At 46.7% G+C, this 26,474-nt stretch overlaps 1 protein-coding gene and 1 pseudogene across 1 annotated transcript in view; one reads left to right on the plus strand and one right to left on the minus strand.

Annotated features, from left to right (window-relative positions):
- The window catches only part of LOC147629467 (endonuclease 4-like), a 29,669-nt gene extending 8,912 nt beyond the window's left edge, over positions 1-20,757 (plus strand). The window contains exons 8-10 of the mRNA XM_086812729.1: positions 19,227-19,300; positions 19,424-19,524; positions 20,148-20,757. Of these exons, the coding sequence (XP_086668855.1) occupies positions 19,227-19,300; positions 19,424-19,524; positions 20,148-20,174 (202 nt within the window). The 3' untranslated portion in view covers positions 20,175-20,757. The remainder of the gene's footprint in view (positions 1-19,226; positions 19,301-19,423; positions 19,525-20,147) is intronic.
- Positions 925-18,648, minus strand: LOC147629469 (uncharacterized; annotated as a pseudogene).
- Positions 20,758-26,474: the final 5,717 nt, after the last annotated feature.

Below are 26,474 nucleotides of genomic sequence, written 5' to 3' on the forward strand. Positions count from 1 at the left end.
TTGTAACTGTTCAAAGATTCTTGCAAAATCTTCATCAGTGGCATACTGTTCTTTCATATCATCAAGCTCATGGTGATATGGAATTGACACAGCTGAAATTTGTGGCTTTCTTGATAACGCATCAGCTACAACATTCTTCTTACCTTCCACATGCACAATCTGAAAGTGGAACATAGAGAGAATGTTTGCCCATCGCATATGCTTTTCCGATAACTTTGACTGTGTCAAGAAGTATCACAAGGTCTGATGATCTGTTTGGACAACAAAATCAGCACCTAACAGGTAGTGCTTTCAACTTAAAAGCACAACCAGTAACTCTTTCCCATAGATTTGCATAGTCTTTTCTGGCCCTTGCAAGATCCTGCTTTCATAGGCTACTACTCGACCATCTTGCATTAGTATTGCACCAATACTATTGCCACACGCATCACATTGGACCACAAATGACTTCCTAAGATCTGGTAAAACAATTACGGGATCTGAAGTCATCTTTTCTTTCAAGAGATTAAAAGCTTTTGTGTCCACTTGAAAGTGACCTCTTTCTTTTGCAAAGCATGAAGGGGTGAAGCAATCTCGGCAAAATTCCTGATAAACCTTCTATAATAAGAGCATAATCCCAAGAAGCTTCGGACATCATGCACAGTTTTCAAATGTGGCCATGTCTTAATTGCTTCTACCTTAGCAGGATCCATTCGGACACCATCCTTTGACACTGTGTGGCCAAGAAAGTGGGTCTCTTCCAAGAAGAATTCGCTTTTCTTAGGATTGACAAGCAACCTGTGACTCCGTAGCTCTTCGAACACCGTGGTCAAGTGACGCCTATGCTCCTCCTCATTCTTTGAATAGACTATCATATCATCAAAGAATGTGCCAACAAACTTTTGATGTGGGCGGAAAATCCGATCCATCATCCTATTGAACGTAGCGGGAGCATTTGTAAGACCAAATGGCATCACTAAAAACTCATAGAGACCAAATGTTGTCCTAAATGCAGTTTTATGCACATCCTCTGGCCTAATACGAATCTGATGGTATCCACTCTTAAGGTCTATCCTGCTGAAAATTGCAGCACCCTCTAAACGGTCAAGAATATCATCAATCCTTGGAATAGGAAACCTGTTTTTGATGGTATTCTTATTCAACGCATGGTAGTCAATACACATGCGCCAAGAGCCATCCTTCTTCTGCACTAGAAGCACTGGGGAGCAAAAGGGTGAAGAACTAGGTTGAATCAACCCTTTCTCTAGCAGCTCTTGAACTTGGCTCATAATCTCTTTCTGCTGTGCTGCACTAATCTAGTAGGGGGGTCTATTTGGTGGGCTACAACCTGGCACCAAATCTATCGCATGATCCTCAGGCCTCTCCGGTGGCAACCGGGACGGTAATGAGTCAGAAAAACAGTCACTAAACTTTTGCAAAAATGCTGACCTTTCTTTATCTAACATAGATAAATTTGACTGACAATTATCTGAAACATCATGTGCAAAAATCAAGTACGCATAAAGATGATTCTTAATTACAGAAGTGATAGCCGAAGCAGATACAACAGGAACAGACTCCCCTTTAAGCTTTACATCTAGGAAATGAGTTTTGCCCCTATGTTGAAGAGTGATCTTTTTGTTGAAGACATCCAATACGCCATGTTTAAGGAACATCCACGGGATTCCCAACAATGCATCGCACCCTTCCAAAGGCATGATATAAAACTCCTCTGTATCTACATATGACTGAATATGCAAACGTAGCTTTCCAATGATAGGAGTAACACACGCTGAGTGGCCAGGACATGCCAATCCTGCCTCTGCTATGTACCCCATCTCTTCAGCTTTGATGCCCAACCTGATGGCCAACTCTGGTGAGATAAAGTTTGCTTTGGCACCTGGATCAAAGAAGATAAGTGCTGGTTGATCTCTAACTTTACCCCACGCTCTGCATTACTCACTGGCATCTGAGTCTGGCCTATCACCCACCAAATCTGGCACTAACCCGGCCGTGGGCTTGGGCTTCTTCCCTTTCCTATCCTCTTTGTCCTCTGAGTCAGCTGGCCTCTTCGTCTGGGACAATCTGCAGCAAAATGACCAGGCTCCTCGCAAATAAAGCATTTACTCTCAGCCATTAAAGCCTTCTTCTCTTCAAACGACTTGCGCGCAAAAGGCTTCCTTTTCTTTTTCTTATCCTGTCCTTCAAACCTCTCGGCTGAATATTTGCTTTTATTTACTTTTTCTGACTCATGTGACGCTTCAGGAGCCGCTTTTGCAAAGGGCTTCTTTGCTGAATTTTTCTTTGGCTGGCCTTCTTTCGCGATGCCCTGGAATCCACTGTCTTCTCCTGTCAATAAAGCATTTCCAGTATTGGCAACCTCCATAAGTTGAGTAAGGGTGGCCCCTTTGTTCTTTGTGCAGTAATCTCTGAGCCCTTTAGGCAGCCCACAACAATACTTCTCAATCTGCTCTGTCAATGGCACGAACCTGTAGGAAGTTATTGAAAGTAACGCTTTAGGCACGAACCTGTAGGAAGTTACTGAAAGTAACGCTTTATTGAACTTGCTATTATACTCGTCTAGGCTCTTGCAAGTAGCTACAGTAAGTTGGTGCCAACTTGTCATGACATCGCCTTCAAATTCATTTGACAGCCACGCAGATGCAAACATTTGCTTGAAGTAAACCCATGTGGCAGGTGCTTGTCCTTGCATCAACAGTGAGGTCCACCATGTACGTGCATTACCTTTCAAGAAAGTAACAGCTTTCCTGACCTTGGGGGCTTCTGTAAAGTTCCCTCCTGAGTAAGTACTATCAAACTGTTGAAGGAAAGTGAGGGCCTTCGTCTTGTCCTCAAACCCACTGAAAGTATCAAACTTCACCGCTGCACCACCTTCTTTGTATGGTTTTGGCTTTTCGAATGCTACCAGATTATCATAAGGAAGTGTGTTCAACATGGGCACTGTAATAGGGATCATCGGCGCCCCTTGGCCATTGACATTATGAGTCACTAGAGCCATACTTGGCTGCTGGTCGGAAAAACCAGCCATGCCAAATCTGCCCTGATTGCACTGAAACCCTTGCTGCATGCCAATGTTACCATACATGGGGTTTGGCATCATGCCCTGCTGTCATGTGCACAGTGGGTATCTAGCGTGTGCTATGCGCATGCAAGACTAGTTTCGAGGCTTGGGGAAGCTTGGAACTAGGCAGGCTGATTGACGAGCTGAGTTAGGGAAATACTAACGGGCGGGCACCCAAGTATGGACGGGTGGGCGGCCAAGTGTGGACGCTCGATGACCGGCCAAGAGCCTATAAAAGGGTGGCCAAGGTTAGTTATTGTATGATAGAGAGTCTCGCGAGTTTGTGAGAGCTCTATGGTCATGGAGCCTGGATCTAGTGCAGACGTGCACCTGCTTTATGCAGCCGAGGCCGGCAGCAGTCTCGAGGCCCGCGAGGGCAGCTTCGTGGCGGTACGGTTGTCATGGTTGGGAGGTGAGTCAGGCCTGCACCCCCCTTGTTGCTTGTTTGTTGTTCGTTTGTTTGTAGGATTCGAGTTTCGAACCAAGATCGATCACGAGGGGATCTGTGGGGATTTGACAGTGGTATCAGAGCATACCTCGTGAACGAGCAAGTCGGTAGGTAGAGAAGAAGAGGTCGAAGAACAGTATGTGTTAAAAAAGCTTGCTGTTTTTTCTGTGCATACTGCAGTTTTCAGTTTGGTATGTGTTTTTCCTTTATCAAAGAAACCCATGATGTTGATGGGAGATGGTAGGTTTAGTAGGGTTGATTGCTTTGCAAAGAAGAGGCCTTGTGTGCAGTCGCATAACTTGCAGGGAGAGAAAACAGAAAAAAAAAAGAAAAAAGCACGTTTATTGCTTTTCGTTGAACGAACGAGTGAGAGAGAGCGAAGTATGGCAGGCGTAGGCGTTGTATAAGCTGTTGTAGTTGACGTGTTGCAGGCGGCTAGTTTGCAACGGGCCAAGCATGCGAAGGCGCCTAAGGCCGTGTAGGCCTGCGTAGTCGGGTAGGCCAGTGCTCACGTCAGGCAGCGCCCAGCCAGGCCAGCACTTAGGCTAGGCTAGGCGGGCTGGTGCCCAGGCCAGGCCGGCGCTCAGGCCAGGCAAGGCGGGCTGATGCCCAGGCCCGGCCAGCGCTCAGGCCACGCACGGCAGGTTGGCACACTAAGGCCCACGCAGGCTGGCGAATTGGCACGGGTACTCGCAGGACACGTAGGCGACGTTAGCAGCAGCTGGCGACGGAAACTACACCCGGCAGCTAATCCAGGCGCCGGCAGCTCACCGACGGGTGAATCCTGGAGGGGAAAAAAAAACACTAGGAAAGCACGTTTTTTTAGCTTTCGTTTTTTTTAAAGTTTAAAATTTCAAAGTTTTAAAAAGACACCTCCAAGGTTCAAAAGGTTTCCAAGGTTTTATTTTTTTTAGACAAGAGAATATATATATCCATATATATATATATATATATATATATATATATATATATATATATATATATATATATATTCAAGAGAAAAAAAAAACAAAACAAAACACAAAAGCTAAAGCAAAAGCTAAGCCTAGCTTTTCGAGATTTTTTGGGCTTTTGGGAAACCTTTATTAACCCCCTCACGTGGGCTTCTTGCCACACATCTCTCGAGTTCTCGAGTTCTCAAGTTTTCAAGCTCTCAAGCTCTCAAGTTCGCTCGCACTTTTGTCGTGCAAAGACCAAATTTTCGCTCCACGTATCCTCTTCACGATGTCGACCCAAGAATCAGAGTTGGAGCCCCTCGTGGAACGCGAAGACTTGTCGGCTACGGAAGGTACGGATGCTGATCTTTTTGACGATTTTGTGTCAAAAACAGATTTCCAAGAGTTCAAAGTAACTCTCGAAGCTTCTTCGACGGAACGTCAGGCACAAATCGCAGCCCAGATGCAGGCTTTGCAGAACTCCATCGCTCTCTTGACCACTACCCTCTCTACTTTTTCGGGAATGGATACCTTGGCTTCTGCTTTAGGCCCCAATATTACTCCAGAACCGTTCGGGGGCGAGCAAAAGCAGAGAACCAAGGAGATCATGGACACTTGGCTACACAAGTGGCAAGTTCACTTTCAGTTTCATCCATATGATGATGGAAAGAAGATACAGTTAGCAGCAGGTTTCCTGTCCGGCAAAGCTTTTGCTTTGGTGGAAGGAACTGAACCCAAAGCCAACGACTTGGGCACAATTTGAAGACAATTTCAAGAAAGAATTCCTCAAGAAAGAGGATGACTATGATGTTGTTGCCCGGTTTTCAGCGTTGACCATGACCTCGCAGCACCTCACTGTCACGTGCATCCCGCACTTGGATGCCACGTAGACATTTCTGTACAGAAGGTGCAGGACCTGGGATGGTGAACTGGTCCCATGTGAGCCCAGTCCGGGACGAGTCAGCCAGGGATCCATCTCAGTCGTCCGAGGTCAGGTGTGCATTGTCCTGCACATGAGTCCAAGGTCAGGTGTGCATTGTCCTGCACATGAAGCAGTGCCAGTCCGCGCTGTGAGTCTCCCTCTGGAATGATGTCAGATGTGCTGAGTATCTGGTTTGCAACTGGATGCCAGGCCTCTGTAGGCATGTAGGTTTACATGTAGAGATAGGGGCCAGCCCATAGGGCTACCCCAGGTTAGAAGAGCTTGCATTTGCACTCTTAGTGTGGGCATGGGGGAGGTATAGAACCACCCCCAAGGGGCCAGGAGGGCCCACATTGTGCCCACCAGCCATGGCATGGGCTGGAGGGGCTGTCGGCCAGCCCTAGGGCTGCTGGACAGGCAGCCGATAGGGTTAGGAGCCCTACCCAGCCAGTCGGCCAGGTGTGGGGGGCAGTCCCACACCTCTGCGCAGCATGCCCAGCAGCCAGGAGCTGTCCAGAAGGAATGCGCAGGGTGGCCAGCAGGCTGCCAGGTGTGAAAGCATGGAATAGAGTGTGAAAACACTTTATTAAAAATATCTCAGTCGTGGGACTTCATAAAGCCAGCCGACTGGATGCTATGAAGGGTATAAAAGCCCAGCCCATAATTCATTGTAGTCATCTCACAATTCACCAAGAGCCTCAAGCATTCAAGGGCCAGGATAGCCAAGGGTTTGCTAAAGCTAAGGGGTGAAGGACTGAAGGTCAAGGGCAGGTTTTCCAGCCAAGAAAAGGTCAAGTACTTTGTATTTGTTTCAGATTTACATCATTCTAATAAAGCAAATACACCATCCGTGGTGGAGGCCCTACAGAGGGTAATTGGGACCCAATACTGTGTCCTCTCCATCTCCCCCCTTCTCTCTCTATTTTCTGCACATCATCTTTCAGTTTGTGCGTTAATTCCGTCGCGAAAAGAGTGCTGTTTCCTGAGTTTTGAAGTACCGATCCTTCTCCGAAGCTTCCGCATATTACAGTGGTATCAGAGCCTACTTCAAGGACGAAGATTCAGCAAAGAAAACCAGAAAATTTTTCGCTCGTGTGGTTGGTTTTTAGACGCCGGTGGACTACCCCTTTCGGAGTGACTCCTGTCCCTCGAAGGACGGTTGGTTTTTAGCCTCCGGAAGCCTCCGGAAGTCTCCCACACAGATAGTGGATGGTCAGATTGCGTTCCGGAAAGGAACTGCATATTCCCGCTATGGCGAGCTTTGGCGACGAGAGAGAACCAGAACCATGGGACCAGAGTGCACCAGGCAGCCCAGCTAGGGCACCCGGCTTGAGTGTACAAGACATGTTCCAGCAGATGATGCGAGCAATCGCAGACCAGACAACCAAGTTGGACGAGCAGAAGGCGCGGATTTTGGCTCTGGAGGAGCGTTCTCGCTCTCCAGCGTCGCGTTTTCCATCTCCTCCTCCCTCTCCTTCCGTACCCCAGATACCAGATCCTCGTCACAGGGACCCTCTCGAGGGGTCACAGCCGAAGTCAAGCTCCTTGCTTGAGATGCAGATACGGGCATTGGAGATTCGACAACGAGAAGACGAAGCCATGCGACGAGTGGAACACGAGCGTTACCTCCGAGCTTTGGACGCCAGATTGACACCGGCGGCGCCCTCGAATCATTTTCCCGAGAAAATGAACTTCAGTAAGTATAATAGTAAACTCGATCCCACTACTCTGTATTCATGGTTACATCAATTTGAAGCTTACTTTGCCGCAGTTAGGAAAACAGATATTGACAAAGTGATCTTAGCCAGTTGGTATTTGGAAGGTGAGGCCATTCCTTGGTGGACTCAGTGGGCCCATGCCCACACCAGATCAGGTATGGCAGCTTATGGGTGGGACGAGTTCGTCCGTGACCTTAAGCAGCGGTTTTTACCGCCCGACTACCTTGAGCGACTCGAAGACGAGTTCAGGGGAGCGCGTCAGAACGCGCAACCAGTCCTTCAGTTTGCCAATAGAATTTCGACCTTGTGTCTACAATTAGGCTTATCTGATGTGGACAAGAAAGGGCAGTTTTTGTATGGCCTGGACACGCACATCCAATGGGAGGTGCGTATGTTTAGACCAGCCACCTTTGAGGACGCACTCTCGCTTGCGCAGAGTGCAGAAATGAAACACAATGGTGGCAAGCCCAAGACTTCCCAGCCGGCTTCTCCCAAGGCTAACACCTCGGGGGGCAAAAGCCAGAACCAGACGGGGTCTTCCCCAGGACAGAGCCCGGGAGCCTCTGGCTCCAAGAACTCGAACAATGCGTCTAAGCTTACTCCAGACCAGAAAGCGGAGGCAGGCAAGACAGGTGGCAAGTTGAGTGCTGAGGAGCTTGCTCAGTACAGGAAGGAGGGTAGATGTTACTTTTGTTACACAAAAGGACATACTTCTCGGGATTGTCCGAAGAAGCCTCCAAAGCCCGCCGCCGCCTCCACAGCTTCCGTGGTGAGCACAGCTCCCACACAGACCCCAGTGGCTACCCCTAGTTCTTCAAACCCCGGTGCTTCAGTTGGAGCAATTATTAGCCGGGAGCTCGAAGATAAGCAGAAGGGCGCCCATGACCAGGAGTATGAGCGCAACGAATTGCTCAAGTCCTTTGGCTACATAGGTGGCCAGAGAGTCGTCGTCTTGTTTGACAGCGGCAGCACGGAGGATGTGATCACGGAAGAGGCCGCTAGGCGTGCCCGCTTCGAGCTCACTCCGGTGGACAAACAAGTTGAGGGTTTTAGCACAGGTATGACTACGAGCGTCAAGTATGAAGCTCTAGGTGCTACATTAGTGATTCAGGGCATTGAGTTTGTGCGTGACTTTATGGTTGCCCCTCTTGTAGGAGCAGACATAATTTTGGGTATCCAGTGGTTTCACAAGTTTCTTCCTGATGTCAAGTGGGACAAGCACACGTTCCAGATTGATCGGAATGTGTCAAACACCCCGGTGACCATTAAGTGTGAGCCAGGTATTCCAAACTTTCCGCTCATAAGCCACTTGCAGGCTAAGCGAGCAGTCAGGAAAGGCGCACAGTGTGCGATGATTACATCCAGACAGCCCAGACGGTGGCCAGTGCTTCCGAGAAGTACTCGGTTCTCCATGAAAAGTTCCAGAAGATTTTTCTTCGGGATAGTCTCCCTCCCCAGCTTCCCCCGTCCAGACCGGAGGGTCACAAGATTGACCTCCTCCCAGGCTCGGAACCCCCGAGCAAGTTTCCGTATCGCCTTTCTAAGGCAATGGAATCGGAGTTGGACCGCCAACTCCAAGAATTGTTGCAAGCTGGCTTCATCCGCCCCAGCGTGTCGTCGTTTGCAGCACCGATCTTGTTTGTCAAGAAGAAAGATGGGTCTTCTCGGTTGTGTGTCGATTATCGTGCACTCAACAAGCTGACTATTAAAAGCAGATTCCCGATGCCTCGAATTGACTATATTCTCGAGAGGCTGAATGGAGCTAAGGTGTTCTCTAAATTGGATTTAAAGAGTGGGTACCACCAGGTTCGGATTGTTGAGGGGGACATCCCCAAGACAGCTTTCCGTACAGAACGGGCCCACTATGAATTTGTGGTCATGCCATTTGGTTTGACGAACGCCCCAGCTACATTTAACCGCATGATGATGCGTATTTTTCGGGAGTTGATTGGAGTGTGTGTGTTCATATTTCTGGACGACATACTCATATTTTCAGCTACAGTTGAGCAGCATGACATTGATGTGGAGAAAGTCCTTAAGTTGCTGGAAAGCAACGAGCTCTATATCAATGAAAAGAAGTCAGAATTTTATCTGTTCCAGGTACATTACTTGGGATATATAATTAGTGCTGAAGGCATTCGACTTGATCCGGCTAAAGTGGCCGAGATTGTTAACTGGAAGTACCTCAGACTGCTTATGACATTAGATCATTTGTGGGTATATGCCAGGCATATTCCACCCACATTGACAAGTTTTCTGATCTCTGGGCAGACCTCACCGATCTGCTAAAGGGAGTGAAAACAAGGAGGCAAAAGATTCGAATGACTCCACGAGCGTTGGAGGCATTCTAGAACCTCAAGGTGGCTTTGTCTGAAGCGCCTTGTCTAGCCCTTGCCTCGTGGGACGAACCATTTCAGGTGATCACCGATGCGAGTAACATCGCAATTGGAGGTGTATTGCAACAGAATGGTCATCCAGTAGCTTACATGTCTCGTAAGTTACTGCCCGCCGAAAAGAATTACTCAGTCTACGATCGTGAACTCCTAGCAGTCATTCAGGCCTTGAAACATTGGAAACATTTCCTGTATGGCCGTGACTTCGAGGTTCGCACTGACCATCAGGCATTGCGCTGGATTCAGACGATGCCCAGTGCACAGTGGAGTGATCGACAGCACCGCTGGAGTCAGATATTCCAGCAGTTTGGTGGCATGATTGAGTACCTTCCAGGAAAGGCCAATCCAGTGGCCGATGCTTTGAGCAGGAAGGGACAAGTATCTACGATTCAGACCACTAGACTAGACCTTGTTGGTACAGGACTAGAAGACATGAAGCACACGTACGCGGATTCCGAGGAATTCGGTACTCAGTGGGAACAGGCATTGGATGCCACAGGACCATGCCATTTTCTGATACGCGATGTGGTTGGCTTTACTACAAAGGCCGACTGTGTGTCATGAAATCATTCCGGGCAGCTCTTCTCCATGATGCCCATGACGCCATTACAGGTGGTCATAGGGGCATGAATTCGACTCTGGAGAAATTAGAACGGCAATACTATTGGCCAAAGATGAGGCGTGATGTGTTTACATATGTACAACGCTGTGACATTTGTCAAAAGGTGAAAGCTCCTCGTGGAAAGAAGATAGGGTTGTTACAGCCTTTGCCAATTCCTGAGGGTCCTTTCCAAGACATTTCGATGGACTTTGTCACAAATCTGCCTCCCAGTCCGAGTAAGCGTAATACACAGTGTTTGACTATTGTTGACAGGTTCAGCAAATTTGTGATGCTTATTCCTTGCAGGGCCACTGTGACTGCCGAGGATGTTGCCCAGCTTTTCATTCGGCATTGGTACTCGATTGGTGGGATTCCTAGGACCATAGTGTCAGACCGAGATGCCAAGTTTACCAGTCATTTTTGGAGGGCATTGTTTGATAATTTTGGTACTAAGTTGAATTTTTCCAGTGCATTCCACCCACAGACAGATGGCCAGACAGAGATATACAACCAGTTGGCCTTTGATGTGCTGAAGTGTTATGTCCACGATCAGCAAGGTAAGTGGGAATCGTTTTTGCCTTTAGTTCAAGCTGTTCTGAATGACTCTTTTTCTTCAGCTATTGGCAGGACTCCATATGAGGCAGCGTTTGGAAGGCCTTTCCAGTCGTTGTTAACCAGGACCTCGTCTTCAGTACCGGAGGCGAACAGAGTGACGGAGTCTTACCAGGAGATCCTAGAGTCCGTCAAAGACAGGTTGGCTAAAGCGCAAGAGGCCTACACTCGACAGGCCAATAAAGACCGAAGGGACATGAAGTTTTCGGAAGGAGATTGGGTATATCTTCGGATTATGAAGCAAAGATTAAAGCAGGTGGGCAAGCGATGCCCAAAGTTGTCTTTCAGGAGCTTCGGACCATTCCCCATCAGGAAAAAGATTAATGAGGTGTCTATGCAGTTAAAGCTACCTCCGAGTTGGACTATGCACGATGTATTTCATGTCAGTTGGTTAAAGCCATATGCAGTGCCACCCCCTTCAGAGGTCAAAGACGAAGCGGAACCAGACATCATTGATGAAGCCGAAGTAATGGTTCCAGAACAGATCCTTCTGCACCTTTTCAAGCATGGCTCAGGCCGAAGACTACGACAGTTCCTCACGAAGTTTCAGGACCGAGGAACTCATGAAGCGGTATGGCTCGACAAGGAATTTTTCGAAGACTATCCGGCTTTATTGACGGATTATTTGGAGGCTATGCAGCTTCCGTCAAGTTAAGCAGAAGGGGATGTCACGTGCATCCCGCACTTGGATGCCACGTAGACATTTCTGTACAGAAGGTGCAGGACCTGGGATGGTGAACTGGTCCCATGTGAGCCCAGTCCGGGACGAGTCAGCCAGGGATCCATCTCAGTCGTCCGAGGTCAGGTGTGCATTGTCCTGCACATGAGTCCAAGGTCAGGTGTGCATTGTCCTGCACATGAAGCAGTGCCAGTCCGCGCTGTGAGTCTCCCTCTGGAATGATGTCAGATGTGCTGAGTATCTGGTTTGCAACTGGATGCCAGGCCTCTGTAGGCATGTAGGTTTGCATGTAGAGATAGGGGCCAGCCCATAGGGCTACCCCAGGTTAGAAGAGCTTGCATTTGCACTCTTAGTGTGGGCATGGGGGAGGTATAGAACCACCCCCAAGGGGCCAGGAGGGCCCACATTGTGCCCACCAGCCATGGCATGGGCTGGAGGGGCTGTCGGCCAGCCCTAGGGCTGCTGGACAGGCAGCCGACAGGGTTAGGAGCCCTACCCAGCCAGTCGGCCAGGTGTGGGGGGCAGTCCCACACCTCTGCGCAGCATGCCCAGCAGCCAGGAGCTGTCCAGAAGGAATGCGCAGGGTGGCCAGCAGGCTGCCAGGTGTGAAAGCATGGAATAGAGTGTGAAAACACTTTATTAAAAATATCTCAGTCGTGGGACTTCATAAAGCCAGCCGACTGGATGCTATGAAGGGTATAAAAGCCCAGCCCATAATTCATTGTAGTCATCTCACAATTCACCAAGAGCCTCAAGCATTCAAGGGCCAGGACAGCCAAGGGTTTGCTAAAGCTAAGGGGTGAAGGACTGAAGGTCAAGGGCAGGTTTTCCAGCCAAGAAAAGGTCAAGTACTTTGTATTTGTTTCAGATTTACATCATTCTAATAAAGCAAATACACCATCCGTGGTGGGGGCCCTACAGAGGGTAATTGGGACCCAATACTGTGTCCTCTCCATCTCCCCCCTTCTCTCTCTATTTTCTGCACATCATCTTTCAGTTTGTGCGTTAATTCCGTCTCGAAAAGAGTGCTGTTTCCTGAGTTTTGAAGTACCGATCCTTCTCCGAAGCTTCCGCATATTACACTCACTTATGAGGTCTACCTCCAGAAGTTTCGTGACTTGCAGATGAAAGCTACAAAGATGGATCCCACTACACTGTTGGGGTTTTTCGTAGCTGGTTTACCAAACTCGTACCGATTACAGGTTAAAAATAACAAATGTAAAACTTTGGACGAGGCTATTCATTCAGCTCATATCTATGATGATACGATGGTCTCTTCCAAGTCAAAACCCGTTACCGAGCAGGGGAACAAGCATAAAAGAAAGTTCTCCGCACCTAAGGCTAACACGACTGAAGGCAAGTCTTCGGACCAACCTTCGAAGAATACAAGTTCGACACCAGCGAAGAAGAAACGACTCCTTAGGGCTTTGAAGCTCAAGAAGGAAGGACGTTGTTTTATCTGCGAAGAAAAAGGACACATGCGTAATGAGTGCTCGAAGAAAAAGGGTACCAAGTCAAACGCAGGACCCAAGCCAAAGGCAGCTAACCAGTTGTCTTTGACAGGTATGTCAATTACTGTACTTTCTCGCCCTAGTACTTGTTCTGATTGTCTGTTCAATTCTAAGGTATTTGGCATGCATGAGCTTCTCTGAGTTTATGGAGAAGTGAATGGCCATAAAATTCACATTCTGTTAGACCCTGGCAGTTCGCATAACTTTGTTAACTACAAACTCGTGCAGAAATTGAGTCTTGATACGACACTCAGCGACCATACCTATGAGGTACGTCTACCTGCGAGCAGACAAGTTTGGGATCGCAAGGTGGAGATGCTTCCAATCCAGATTCAAAACTACAAAGATACTCTGGAATGCTATGTTATGCATCTGGAAAATGTAGACTTGTTATTAGGGATTGAGTGGTTTAAGACTCTTGACGTCCAGATAGATTGGTCTAGTCATATTTTTTCTTTTCAGCATAGGGACACCAAGTATAGTATTTTAGGTGATTGTATTCATCCCTCTCAGGGACCTCTTGTAAATACAATTGATTTTGGAAATATAATGAATTCTTCTTTGTACACCGCTTTTCATTGTGTCTTGATTCCGCTTTCTTCTTTTCTCATCCCTTCCATGGATGTGAATGAATTAAGTGTGTTTGAAAGCAAAGAATTACAGAAGATACTTGATTCGTTTCAAGATGTATTTCCTAAGGAACTGCCATCGGGTTTACCACCTGAACGGGCAGTAGATCATCGTATTGACTTGATCCCTGGTGCTCATCCTGTGAGTATTCCACCTTATAGGATGAGCCAAGCTGAGGAAGATGAGTTGGCTAAACAACTCGAAGATTATTTGAGGATTTGCCAGATCCGTCCAAGTAAATCACCTTGGGGTGCACCTGTGTTGCTTAGGAGAAAGAAGGACAATACTTGGAGAATGTGTATAGATTACAAAAGATTGAACAAGCTGACAATTAAGAACCGTTATCCTCTCCCTAGATCAGATTACCTAATTGACCGGTTAGCAGGAGCGAAATATTTCACGAAGATAGATTTACGTACTGGCTATCACCAGATACGTATTCATGAAAGGCATGTCGAAAGAACCGCCTTTCGGACTAGGTATGGCCATTACGAGTTTCTCGTATTACCTTTTGGGTTAACCAATGCTCCAGCCACTTTCCAGCAAATGATGAACGATCATTTTCGTGAACATTTGGGAAAATTTGTGGTGGTGTTCCTGGATGATATTTTGATTTATAGTCGTACTCTTGAGGATCATGTCAGACACCTCACGATTGTCTTATCTATTTTAAGACAGAATCGACTATATGCAAAATTCAGTAAATGTGAGTTCTTTATGACCGACATCATTTACTTGGGACACAAGATCACTAGAGATGGATTGAGCATTGACTATGACCGAGTTCAGAAGGTTTTGGACTGGCCTATACCGCGAATAGTGAAACAACTCCGTTCTTTTCTCGGTTTTGTTGTTTTTCGAGGAAGGGAAGCTCGTTGGGCAGAGTTGATGCAAGATTTTGATTTTGAGATCCGTTATCGGAAAGGGTACATGAATAATATTGCAGATGCGCTTAGTCGGATTAGAGAGGTGAATACTTTGTCGTTCACCGAGATTTCTACTGACTTATTTCAGTCATTGAGAGAGCTTTGCAGGACTGATAGTTATTTTGGTCCATTTTGGCAGAAGATCCAGGACGGGAGCTCATTGATTGACCAGGACTCGGTGACTGAGCAGTCTACTATTCAGGCTGCAGGAGGTCAGTGGATGATTCGGAATGGTTTACTATTCCGTAATGACAAAATTTGTGTACCACAGATCCTGGACATTAGGTCCAAGATTCTGAGGGAGTGTCACGACGCCCCTTCTGCTGGACACCCTGGGGTACACAGGACGCTATCATTAGTGAAACACACTTTTTATTGGCCAAAGATGAAAGGGTAAGTAGAAGATTATATTCTCAAGTGTCAGATTTGTCAGGTAAATAAAGTTGAACGCTTTAAACAGGCTGGGTTGTTGCATCCTTTGCAAATCCCAGGTAATAAATGGGAAAGTATTTCCATGGATTTTATTACCGGATTGCCAAGAACACATCAAGGCCACGATTCTATTTGGGTTGTGGTAGATCGCTTGACAAAAATGGCTAGATTTTTACCGACCCGGAAGACTATTACAGCTACGCAATTAGCTCGGCAGTTTATCGAGCAATTGTTTAGACTGTACGGGTTACCGCAGGACATAGTCAGTGATAGGGACTCTAAGTTTACGAGTGACTTTTGGAAACTTGTTTTTGAGAAGTTGGAAACAACTTTGAATTTGAGTTCCTCAGATCATCCTCAATCTAATGGCCAGACTGAAAGAGTGAATCAGATTTTGGAGGATATGCTTCGAGCATATGTATCCAAAAGAGAGAGTTCATGGGAGGATTATCTTCCTATGTTAGAATTTGCATATAACAGTACTAAGCATACGAGTACAGGGTTTAGTCCTTTCATGCTTATGTACGGTTTTCAACCAAGATCACCTGTTACAGTAGGATTCTCAGGACTTCAGCATGATGCAGCACGTAATTTTTTGCAAGATATGCAGGAAATGTTACAAGTTACAAAGGAATCTATTAGAAGTGCTCAAGACCGAGACAGGTTTTATTCTAATAGACATCGTTCACCTAGAGAGTTCTCTGAAGGAACGATGGTGTATTTGCGAGTTCCGAAAGATTTCGAGACTTTACGGGCAGGTAGATCTCCAAAATTATCCCCTAGATACTGTGGACCATTTCGTGTTTCACGACGGATTGGTTCAGTTGCATATGAATTGGATTTGCCTTCTCATGTGAAAGTTCATCCTGTATTTCATGTCAGTAGACTTAAGGAAGTACTGGGTGGAGCAGATCAGTTAGTTACTCCTCAAGAAATTATAGATGTCCAGGACATGACATTTGTTCCGCACGAACCTGAAAAGATTCTTGGCTTTCGTGAACGAAGATTGCGTCATACGCTGATCACGGAATACAAGATCAAGTGGAAGGATCGTGTTGAGGAGGACGCTACATGGGAGACATTGACTTCTCTTCAGAGAGATTACCCTGGCTTTTTAGTGAGCTCAGGAGTGAGCTCTTAGAGGAAGGGGAGTATGTCATGTGCACAGTGGGTATCTACCGTGTGCTATGCGCATGCAAGACTAGTTTCGAGGCTTGGGGAAGCTTGGAACTAGGCAGGCTGATTGACGAGCTGAGTTAGGGAAATACTAACGGGCGGGCACCCAAGTATGGACGGGTGGGCGGCCAAGTGTGGACGCTCGATGACCGGCCAAGAGCCTATAAAAGGGTGGCCAAGGTTAGTTATTGTATGATAGAGAGTCTCGCGAGTTTGTGAGAGCTCTATGGTCATGGAGCCTGGATCTAGTGCAGACGTGCACCTGCTTTATGCAGCCGAGGCCGGCAACAGTCTCGAGGCCCGCGAGGGCAGTTTCGTGGCGGTATGGGACGTCGCGAGGAGGAGATTGGTCGGTACGTCAACCTAGTTAGCTCAGCTCGTGGCTCGGTGGGGACAGCCAAGACTGTGGGCTTGCCCACGGCTGTCATGGTTGGGAGGTGAGTCAGGCCTGCACCCCCCTTGTTGCTTGTTTGTTGTTCGTTTGTTTGCAGGATTCGAGTTTCGAACCAAGATCGATCACGAGGGGATCCGTGGGGATTTGACACCTGCATACCCCCAAAAACTGTTCCTGGCATATACTGTTGATTTCCAGGCGCATAACCAGCCATATTTTGGAACACAGATCCACCCCCGAAATACCCAGGATGTACCGTGGGTGGTGGAAAAACCTGATGCATAGCCTGGAAATTAACTCCCTGTCCATTTAATCCAGCATTTAAACCCTGAAAGGTGGCTGGCTGAACTGGTAAAACCTGTGGAATAGGCGTCCTAACCACATATTCATGCACGGAAGGAACTTGTCTTGGAGGCCCAACTGACTCCTGTTCATGGACGGAAGGAACTTGTCTTGGAGCCCCAACTGACTCCGCAACTTGCGAGTGCTCCCTGTCCTGCTGAGATGCATGAGGAATATGAGCTTGAGCCTCAACAGGCTCTACTGGCTGTGTAAGTTGCCTTGTCTGCTGTGACATTGGAGGTTCTTGTAGGAACTCCATGAACCTGGGGTTCTGCGCCAATCGAGTAAACACATTCACAGCGGCAACTAACTGTGTCCTGAACGCATCATCTTCAAATTGTCCAGTCATATACCCTGGAGCTGGTGGAGCATTCACATTAAAAGGTACAGGTAGGGGTGGTCTGGAACTCTCGCCAACCTCAAAAACTGGAGGAATAGCCTGCCTGTCCTTAGAGGAAGAACCCTCTTCCCTAGTGTCATTCACGCTGTCAGCCATAGTGTAATTCCAATGCTCTGTGTCTTCGCCGAAAACCAACCAAGGCTCACTCTTTAAGGAAAACGTGATTCGGTCCCGGCAACGGAACCATGAAACCGGCCTGTAGACTTGCTAGAGGGCAGTAAACTTTAGCTTTCACCCGATCTTTATTCCAATAAACTCTATGACACAGAGATCAACCTGTAACTGGAAATTACACTTCAACAAAAACACGGCTCGAAAGCTAGAGCGCTTCCAAGAGGACAATGACACCCTGTTGGCCCCAAAGGTTGGCGCCCCTTGCGGTATTTCTTTATTCTTATGAGTGGGAAGATATACCTGCACAAATCTACAAGCTGTCCCAAATCCCTAAGGCTGAAAATTCACATTTCTGGCCCAATTTCGACAGCATAACTGTAGTAGAACTTATCCAGGATGAAATCCCCAACTTTTATTTGACTTTCCTCACCAATTGGAGCGCTTTTCCGAACCTGGCGAGAAAATACAGCACGCTGAAATCTCTGTTTTTGGCCCCTAAAATGCACCAAAACACCCGTTTGACCATTCCCTAGCTTCCCTGAAGCTCCTGGGAATATTAGGCATCAAAAAGGGTCCTGCAGAAAAATACAGCAAGCTGTAATTCACTGTTTCGGGCTCCGATTCGCGTGCCGGTCGCATCCCAAGCAAGTCCTCGAGGTCCTGCACCTGTAGGGCTACCTGCCCTTTGAATTGGACGAGATTTCTCGCGCGTCTCTCCAAATTCACCTGTACCTCCGGGGGCTTAGCAATTAGCTAATCTTGTACCTGATCGAGAGGCTCTTGCCTCGGCAAACGCGCAATTCACCACACGACTGTACATACAGATGAAAAGCCCTCGAGAGGGGCATCACGAATATGTATTCAAAAGGGGAGAGAGATGCACGAGAGTGAGATCATCACGCTACATAGCACAAGGGAGAAGGCAAGCTTTCCATTAAAGCTGTAAGACCTGCACCCACTACTCACACCACACACACTTGAAAGTGATGAAAATGAGTCTCTCTCTCCTCTTCAAAGTGGCGCACTTTTGATGCATAGGTGGCTTTGGGATGAACTTTTCAAATGCCAAGTGTCCAATTTAGAGTTAATAACTGGTTCCCACTAACTCAAAAATGGTCATGTGAGGGTCAAATTGACTTTAAATTGAGCCTAGGCATCCTTTTTCTACCCGGATTTCAGTGCCGACTGGCCCGACCAATTTGTAGCGACCTGACCTATACTATTGCCGGTGAAACTCTCGGCCTTTGGCCGTTTCACACTGGCCATGCAATGTCCGGCCATTTATGACTTCAAAAAGAGGGTCCCAAAAATTAAACAAAAATCAAGGGAAAGAAACCAACAACTAAGGTTAGTGGTTGTCACAGCGTCGTGACAGGATCTGATTTCTGTACTTGTAATATTTGGTCGTGATCCCGCGCCATCGGGGCTGCTTGTTTTAAAGACTTTTGCTTGTGTTCTTTCCCCTATGCAATTACTTCTCTCTCTCACGTGTGAACACTTGAGAGCCAGAAGACACACACACACACACGTACGCTTGTACGTATGTATGCATGCGTGCATGCCTGCACGTATATGTATATTTGTGCGTATGTATGTAGCATACTTGCATGTGTGCGTGTTTGTATGGTAATATGATGTATGTCGACTAAGCTTTGTTCTGCCTTACGTTGCATTGATCTTGCTACTATTTATTTTGGGTGCGGTCTGACCCCCTCGTGCCCCTTTGAAAGTATCCAGGAAACATACTTTATGGCACCTGATTTGATTAAGTGTCCTTTGACTTTGATTGTGCTCTTGTCGTTTTTTGGCCCTTACACCTTGTATTTTGTGTTTAGCTACCAGTTGAGGTCTGATATTTTTTGTTAAATTTTAGTTGCTTGCCAGATTTTATCTCATTTTGATTTTGACTTCTGTTTATGTTCTTTTGCCCAGTTACGCAGCAGAAGGCATCAACCTTGCATGCAAGTGGGCTTACAGGAATGCAACCCCCGGATCGTATTTAGATGGTCTCTCTCTCTCTCTCTCTCTCTCTCTCTCTCTCATTGCAGATGTATCCTTATAAAGTTGTAATGGAACCTTTTCAAATAATGTAGTAATTCAGTATATATTGGTGTGATTTTTTTTGCCAGATGATTATTTTCTCACAAGGATGCCTATTGTTGAGACACGTCTTGCACAAGGTGGTGTGAGGCTAGCAGCTATTCTGAACAGAATTTTTGACCAAGGCCAGGTCTACACTCAATGATTCTTTGTACAATATTCACAAATTGATTTTCTCATCATGTTGAAATATGCATATATAGATTTTAAAAAGCCTAATCTTCATTGATAGCCCCATATTGGCCTAGGCACTTGACTATGTAAATATGTATTGAGGTCAGGGCTCCTGTGCATAACCCAACTCTATATTATTGGGAGGGCGGGAGTACACTGCCATGTAAAGGATGTGCACATTCTCATAATGAAGCAACATAAGATTTTTGCTTCCTTAATCATGGTACTTTCTTTTAATGAAGCAACATAAACATTTTTAAATCTTGAATATGGTGCTGCCATGCAAGTTTGATCTTCAAAGTCTTCTTTTAGTTAGAGGGTTTGACCAAATAAACATGCAAGGCCAGATAGGCCTATAGCACATGGAACTTGCTAGCATCTCCAGCATCCATAGCAAGTGCGAGGTATTTGATTGTGGCACACATGCACAATAAGGAGTCCTCGTCAACACCTGTTTTCAAGATTGTTTACAAGAATAAACTTAATGCAATAAACGCCCCCCAGTTTTATCTGTAAACTATGTATTCACAAGTCAGAAAAGAGTTCCTGCATATAAACTGGTGACGTGTTGGTTTACAGGTGCACATGCCTGCTCAAAAATTTTAAAACTATTTCGTCACAGCAATGATCGAAGGAGGATTGGACGTTTGATTATTGCTGCATCATGCATTGATTATTTATATGCGCGCTGAAATCTTGGGCTCCCAACAAATCTGCAACCCTGACTCGCTTGTCTGTTTGAAGTAAGGGTAGAGCAATTGATGTGCAGATTATATTCAATATGTGCAGGTCAGATATATGAAGCCTATTATTTAAGGTTTTTATAAATGATCCGGTAACTGAAAATATCAAGTTAATGGGCTGATCTTTCCTTTCCCATAACCCCCATCTGCATAGTACAACTTTTAAAAGCATACCAAGTTTCGTATATTCTATTTTCACAAACAAGTTGCCGGCATTTAGTACATCGATGGCCTTTAGTACATCTACTTTTTGATGCAATGTCGTTCATATGGTGTCTTTGTTCTCTCTCCCATGTGCCTTTCAAAACGCTCATGTTTAGAGGACCAAATGTGCACTCAACCAACAAAGAAATTTGGTCTGTTTGTGGACATTATTGTATGACTTGGAAGGTTTTTTTATCATATAAAGCATGGAACATATACTATAATTCAAATTATAACAAATTTTTAGTGTGCTTGCGTGCCCAAGTGTCAAACATTTGCAGAGCAACTGCATTTATAACTGAAGTAGTTTTGTAACTCATTAAAAGAAATATTTTTCACTGTTTCGGGTGTACATTATGTTTTTGTAACCCATTGTAACTTTTGCCGGATTCTTGGGGGCCTCTGCTCACAGATTGTTTCAACATGTTACCTGCTCATTTATAGAAGTTAATTAGTCATCTTAAGTTCTCTCACTGCCTAGATGGGATATGCATCTTTTTATACTGATATAATGACCTTTGTTGCATATGTTTTTACAATTCAAATGCTACTACATAGTCATGTTTAAAAGATTTTAGCATGTAGTCATGTCTATAAAATTGTGTGTGCTTATGCTCATATAATTCAAAAGCTACTACATAGTCATGTTTACAAGATTCAGTATGTAGATGTTTGTAAAATTTAGTGGCCAAATGCTCACGTACCTACTACATAGTAGAAATGTTTCATGTTTTTATAAGATTTAGTATGTAGTCAAGTTTGTAAGAACTAGCATACAAATGCCCATGGGCACACATTTTAGTGGTTTTGTCTGCAGTGGTTGGGGTTGTGAGTGACTCACTTCCCCTCTGCTTTCCGAGATCTCGCACGGACTGCGTGTCCAAAAGAATTGGATTTATTGTGTGCCCTTTTGGTATGCAAATTTAGTATGCAAATCCCCCCAAAAAATTATGCTTAATTAATAACTTCCTACTCTCCAAATTCATGTAAACCAAGTACATGCCATAGCTTCCCGAATCCCAATGCAAATTTTAACTTTCCAACATGATTATTCATTGGCATCTTCATTTGCATTTTTCCAAGAGACTAAACTTTGAGAAATTATTACCAGGTTTGCGAAGTACAATACTGTATACACGTGTGCACATACGGTGCACCACAACACTAAATGATGCCCTATCCCATAAGGGAACAATGGGATTGATGGCGCTTAATGGCATATAGCATTGAGGGACAGCACAAGACTTTCACACCATATCAAAAGTACACTAGTGTAATTCAATCATTGTATGTTAATCAAATGCTGAAATAGTGCCGACTCTTGAGAAAAATATGCACACAAAACATCCTCTCTTTAGAATTTGAGGAATTTGTTTCCTTAAAGAAGATCTGTTCACAAAAAACTGTTAGAAGTCATCTCCTGTCTATTTGTATACACCAGGGCCTCTGTTGTGGGTGTGCCCGCCCGTATATCATTTTTCCACACTCCCCGTATTTTTTCCCTATTTTTCCCATTTTTTTCTAGTGGCTGGAGGGCTGTCAGTTGTTGATGCCAGGAGCACTCTGAAGCTGGCCGACTGCATCTGTAGCAGTCGTGGGCTGTCTGAGTGCTGGCCGACTTGTTCTGTGCAGACTGGGGCACCAGATGCTGGCCGACTGCTGTTTTTCAGCACTGTTTTTCAGCAGTCGTGGACATTTACCTAGTCGTGGGCATTTTTTAGTGCTGGCCGACTGCCCTCATGGGCTTGTATATATTGCCCCCCCATCCTCCTCCACTTTCTCATTCAGTTATCTCCGGGATCTTGTGTATAGAGAAGAGTTTACACACATCTCTCAGTGTTTCTTGTGCTGATTATTTTCTGCAGTCTACTTGCTCTTGTCTACCCAAGTTTGGATATCATTTCCGCTGCATATTCTGACATGGTATCAGAGCCCTAGGCTCTAGTAGATCTTGGGCGTTTTTCTGAGCAAGAGGGGGAGCAACAGGTTGCTGATCGGTGGACTGTTTCGGGCTGAACGGGAAGTGAAGGTGCAAGAGGAAGGCGGGCAGAGGGGCTGGACAGCCACTTGCATATATTCTGATTTTCAGATTTTTTCCCACCCACGCACCCTTTCAGGTTACTCTCCGAGATGGCGGATTTACTCGAGATGGCAGAGAAGCACGTGAAGATTCCGACTCTTCCCACGTTCCCAGTGGATCGGCAGTTGGACGGGTCCAATTATGGCATCTGGAAGGTCATGATGGAGTTAGTTCTGGAGTCATATGATCTTGCTGATTTTATTATCAAAGGGGTGCCAAGGTCGGAAGCTGAGGAAGGGGAGGTTTTATCCGCGAGGAAGGACCGAGAGGCACAGGCACAAATGTGGGACCGTGTCAACGCCAGGGTCCGGTCGTTTATATTCCTCAATTGCACACCACAGGTGATCAACCATGTGAAGCACATGACGCTGGCGAGAGGCATATGGGAGCACTTGGCTTCTTTGTACAACAGGGTGTCACCCATGAAGCGGATATCCTTGGAAGTGCAGATGCGGGTTATGAACCCTGCAAAGTCTTCGACGATACGGGAACACATTAACAAGCTGCAGGCCCTTCAGCAGGAAGTCCTTCAAGCTGGGAAAGATATATCGTCCGAAGATATGGCCATCACGTTACTTTCCCACTTGCCTGGTCAGTATTCCGCTTTTTATTCCTCGTTGATCACTAGTGGCAGGCTCAGCACCATTACTTGGGAGGAGCTTGTGCCAATGGTATTGGACCAGGAGGAACGTTTCACGAACCCTCCTCACGGCGGAGGTTCGGAGGCCTTAACTGGCCAACGGTCGAAAGGCCGTAATACCAACAACAAGGGCAAAGGGAAGGCTTCACCCGATAAGTCTTCCGAGAAGAAGCTTGATCTAGAACGAGAGAAGCTGAAGGCCGAAAGATCGTGTAATGATTGTGGCGAGAAAGGCCACTACTGGAGGAAGTGCCCTAAGCGGACAGGGAAGAGTGCTGAGTCCTCAGCCTCAGCTGCGAAGACTCCGGCATTTGTGCACTTGGAGATGGTGGACTCCGATGATTCATCGTCTTCGAGCGAGGAGGCAGTTGGCTTCACCGCAAAGGATACTCGGGAATGGATTCTCGACAGTGGTGCTTCCAGGCACATGACTCCATCCCGTGACTTCTTCCTGGATCTGAAGCAGCAGTCAGGTCGTATCTTTATTGGTGATAACTCCACTATTCCGATTCATAGTGAGGGCCGGATGGAGATCATTCCCGACGGCAAGGGGGGCAAGCATGCTTCCCGTGTTCTTTATGTCCCTGCTCTGGGCTTTCATCTTTTGTCAGTGCATGAGGTATGCAAGACTGGCTTTCGGGTGGAATTTGAGGAGCATTCAGTTGCTCTAAGGGACCGTGAGACAGGCAAAGTTGTTTGGGAAGGCGGTGTGGAGAACGGTATCTACAAACTCTCTGCACTCTCCTCACTGACAGGCTCTCAGGTCGGAGACTTGTGGCACTTTCGTTTTGGCCACTTAAATGTGGATGCTTTGCGGCGCGCCTTCCGGGACCAGATGGTGGTTGGCTTGCCAGATGTTGGTAGTAGGCAAGGACGCTGCAGTTCTTGCATACGTGGTAAGCAGCACAGGGAATCCTTTCCGAAGCAAGCTTCCAGGCGGGCTTCGAAACCTTTGGAGTTGATTCACACTGACTTGTGTGGACCACAGCAGATACCATCCTTGGGAGGATCTCTCTACTTCATGCTGCTTGTTGATGATTGTACCAGATTCACGTGGGTCTACTTTCTTTCACAGAAGGACCAAGCTTTTGCTCGGTTCAAGGGTTGGCACGTGATGGTGGAGAAAGAGTCTGGATTTCAGGTCAAGACTCTCACAAAGGAGGGGAATTCTCCTCGACTGTATTCTTTCGGTTTTGTGCAGATCATGGCATCAAGAGGGAATTGGCTAATACCGGATCGCCTTCGGAGAATGGAGTTGTTGAACGTAAGAACAGGACTGTGGTGGAGATGGCGAGGACCATGCTGGAGCATCGAGATCTTCCTCGTCCACTTTGGGGTGAGGCTGTGGCGACAGCTGTCCATACCATTAACCGCTCTCCGACGACTTCTGTACCCCATATGACTCCATTTGAGGCATATTTTGGCAGAAAACCCGATGTCTCGCACTTCCGTGTCTTTGGGAGTGACGCGTATGTACATATTCCGAAGAAGCAGAGGGGGAAGTTTGACTCCAAGTCCCGCAAGCTGGTATTTGTGGGGTATAACTCTCTTTCCAAGGGATACAGGTTGTATGATCCAGAGAGGAACAAGATTGTTGTCAGCCGGGATGTGGTCTTTGACGAGCATGTTCCAGCATCCACTGTCGAGGAGCCGCCACTTCTTGGAGATCCAGAGTCTGATGATGATTCCCAGTCTACCACTCCAGTTGAACCACCTCGGTTGAGCCCGCAGCTGGAGTTGAGTCCCCGCGACCCACAGGAGGCTCCACGATCTGTTCGAGTACCTAGGTGGTTGATGGACACCCTTCGGGAGTCGGTGTCACGGAGCTACCCTCCGAGCGGACCACAGAGGACGGCCCTCGAAGATCACATCGAGTTCGAGATAAAAGCAACACGGCGGAGCTTCTTCAGGTGAACTATGCTCTTATGTCTCGTATCATGCGGGATAAAGAGCCCACTTCCGTAAAGGAAGCCCTTTCAGAGGATACTTGGAGGGAAGCCATGCAGGTGGAACTTGATGCCATCGAGAAGAACAACACTTGGGAGTTGGTACTGAGGCCGTCGAAGCGGTCAGTCATTAGTGTCAAATGGGTCTTTAAGACCAAGTACGCGGCTGATGGGTCGGTGGACAAACACAAAGCCAGGCTCGTGGCTAAGGGTTATGCTCAGCGGTCGGCCAGGCATCGATTACGAGGATACCTTTGCACCGACAGCGCGGATGACCACGATTCGGACCGTTCTTGCCCTTGCTTCTTCTCAGAGGTGGCCCGTGTACCAGATGGATGTAAAATCGGCGTTCCTTAATGGTGACCTGCAGGAGGAGGTGTACGTTGAGCAGCCTCCAGGCTTCATTGTTCAGGCTAGCAACATGCAAGAGAATTTGATTCTATCAGTGAACCGTTTTACGAGTAGTTATCACTCATAAGACTTTTTCCATGCCCGGACCAAGCATATAGAGATACAGTATCACTTTGTTCGTGAGAAGATCTTGGCGGGTGACATCTTGCTACTTTATTGTTCGACGGAGGACAATGCGGCGGACCTCTTCACGAAGTCTCTACCTCAGGCTATGCTCAGGCGGCACTCCAGCTCCCTGGGGTTGGTTACACAGCCAGGAGCTGAGAGGGGGTGTTAGAAGTCATCTCCTGTCTATTTGTATACACCAGGGCCTCTGTTGTGGGTGTGCCCGCCCGTATATCATTTTTCCACACTCCCCGTATTTTTTTCCCTATTTTTCCCATTTTTTTCTAGTGGCTGGAGGGCTGCCAGTTGATGCCAGGAGCACTCTGAAGCTGGCCGACTGCATCTGTAGCAGTCGTGGGCTGTCTGAGTGCTGGCCGACTTGTTCTGTGCAGACGTGGGGCACCAGATGCTGGCCGACTGCTGTTTTTCAGCAGCAATCGTGGACATTTACCTAGTCGTGGGCATTTTTTAGTGCTGGCCGACTGCCCTCATGGGCTTGTATATATTGCCCCCCATCCTCCTCCACTTTCTCATTCAGTTATCTCCGGGATCTTGTGTATAGAGAAGAGTTTACACACATCTCTCAGTGTTTCTTGTGCTGATTATTTTCTGCAGTCTACTTGCTCTTATCTACCCAAGTTTGGATATCATTTCCGCTGCATATTCTGACAAAAACATGCTACTATCTTCTCTTCAGATAAGAAGAAAAACTTGCATACCAGATTGCATAAATAATGAAAAATGAGAGAGAGAGAGAGACAGAGAGAGATCCAAAAT

Source organism: Cibotium barometz, chromosome 18 (assembly GCF_041138505.1).
Source record: "Cibotium barometz isolate CiBa-2024 chromosome 18, ASM4113850v1, whole genome shotgun sequence".
NCBI classification, from domain to species: Eukaryota; Viridiplantae; Streptophyta; class Polypodiopsida; order Cyatheales; family Cibotiaceae; genus Cibotium; species Cibotium barometz.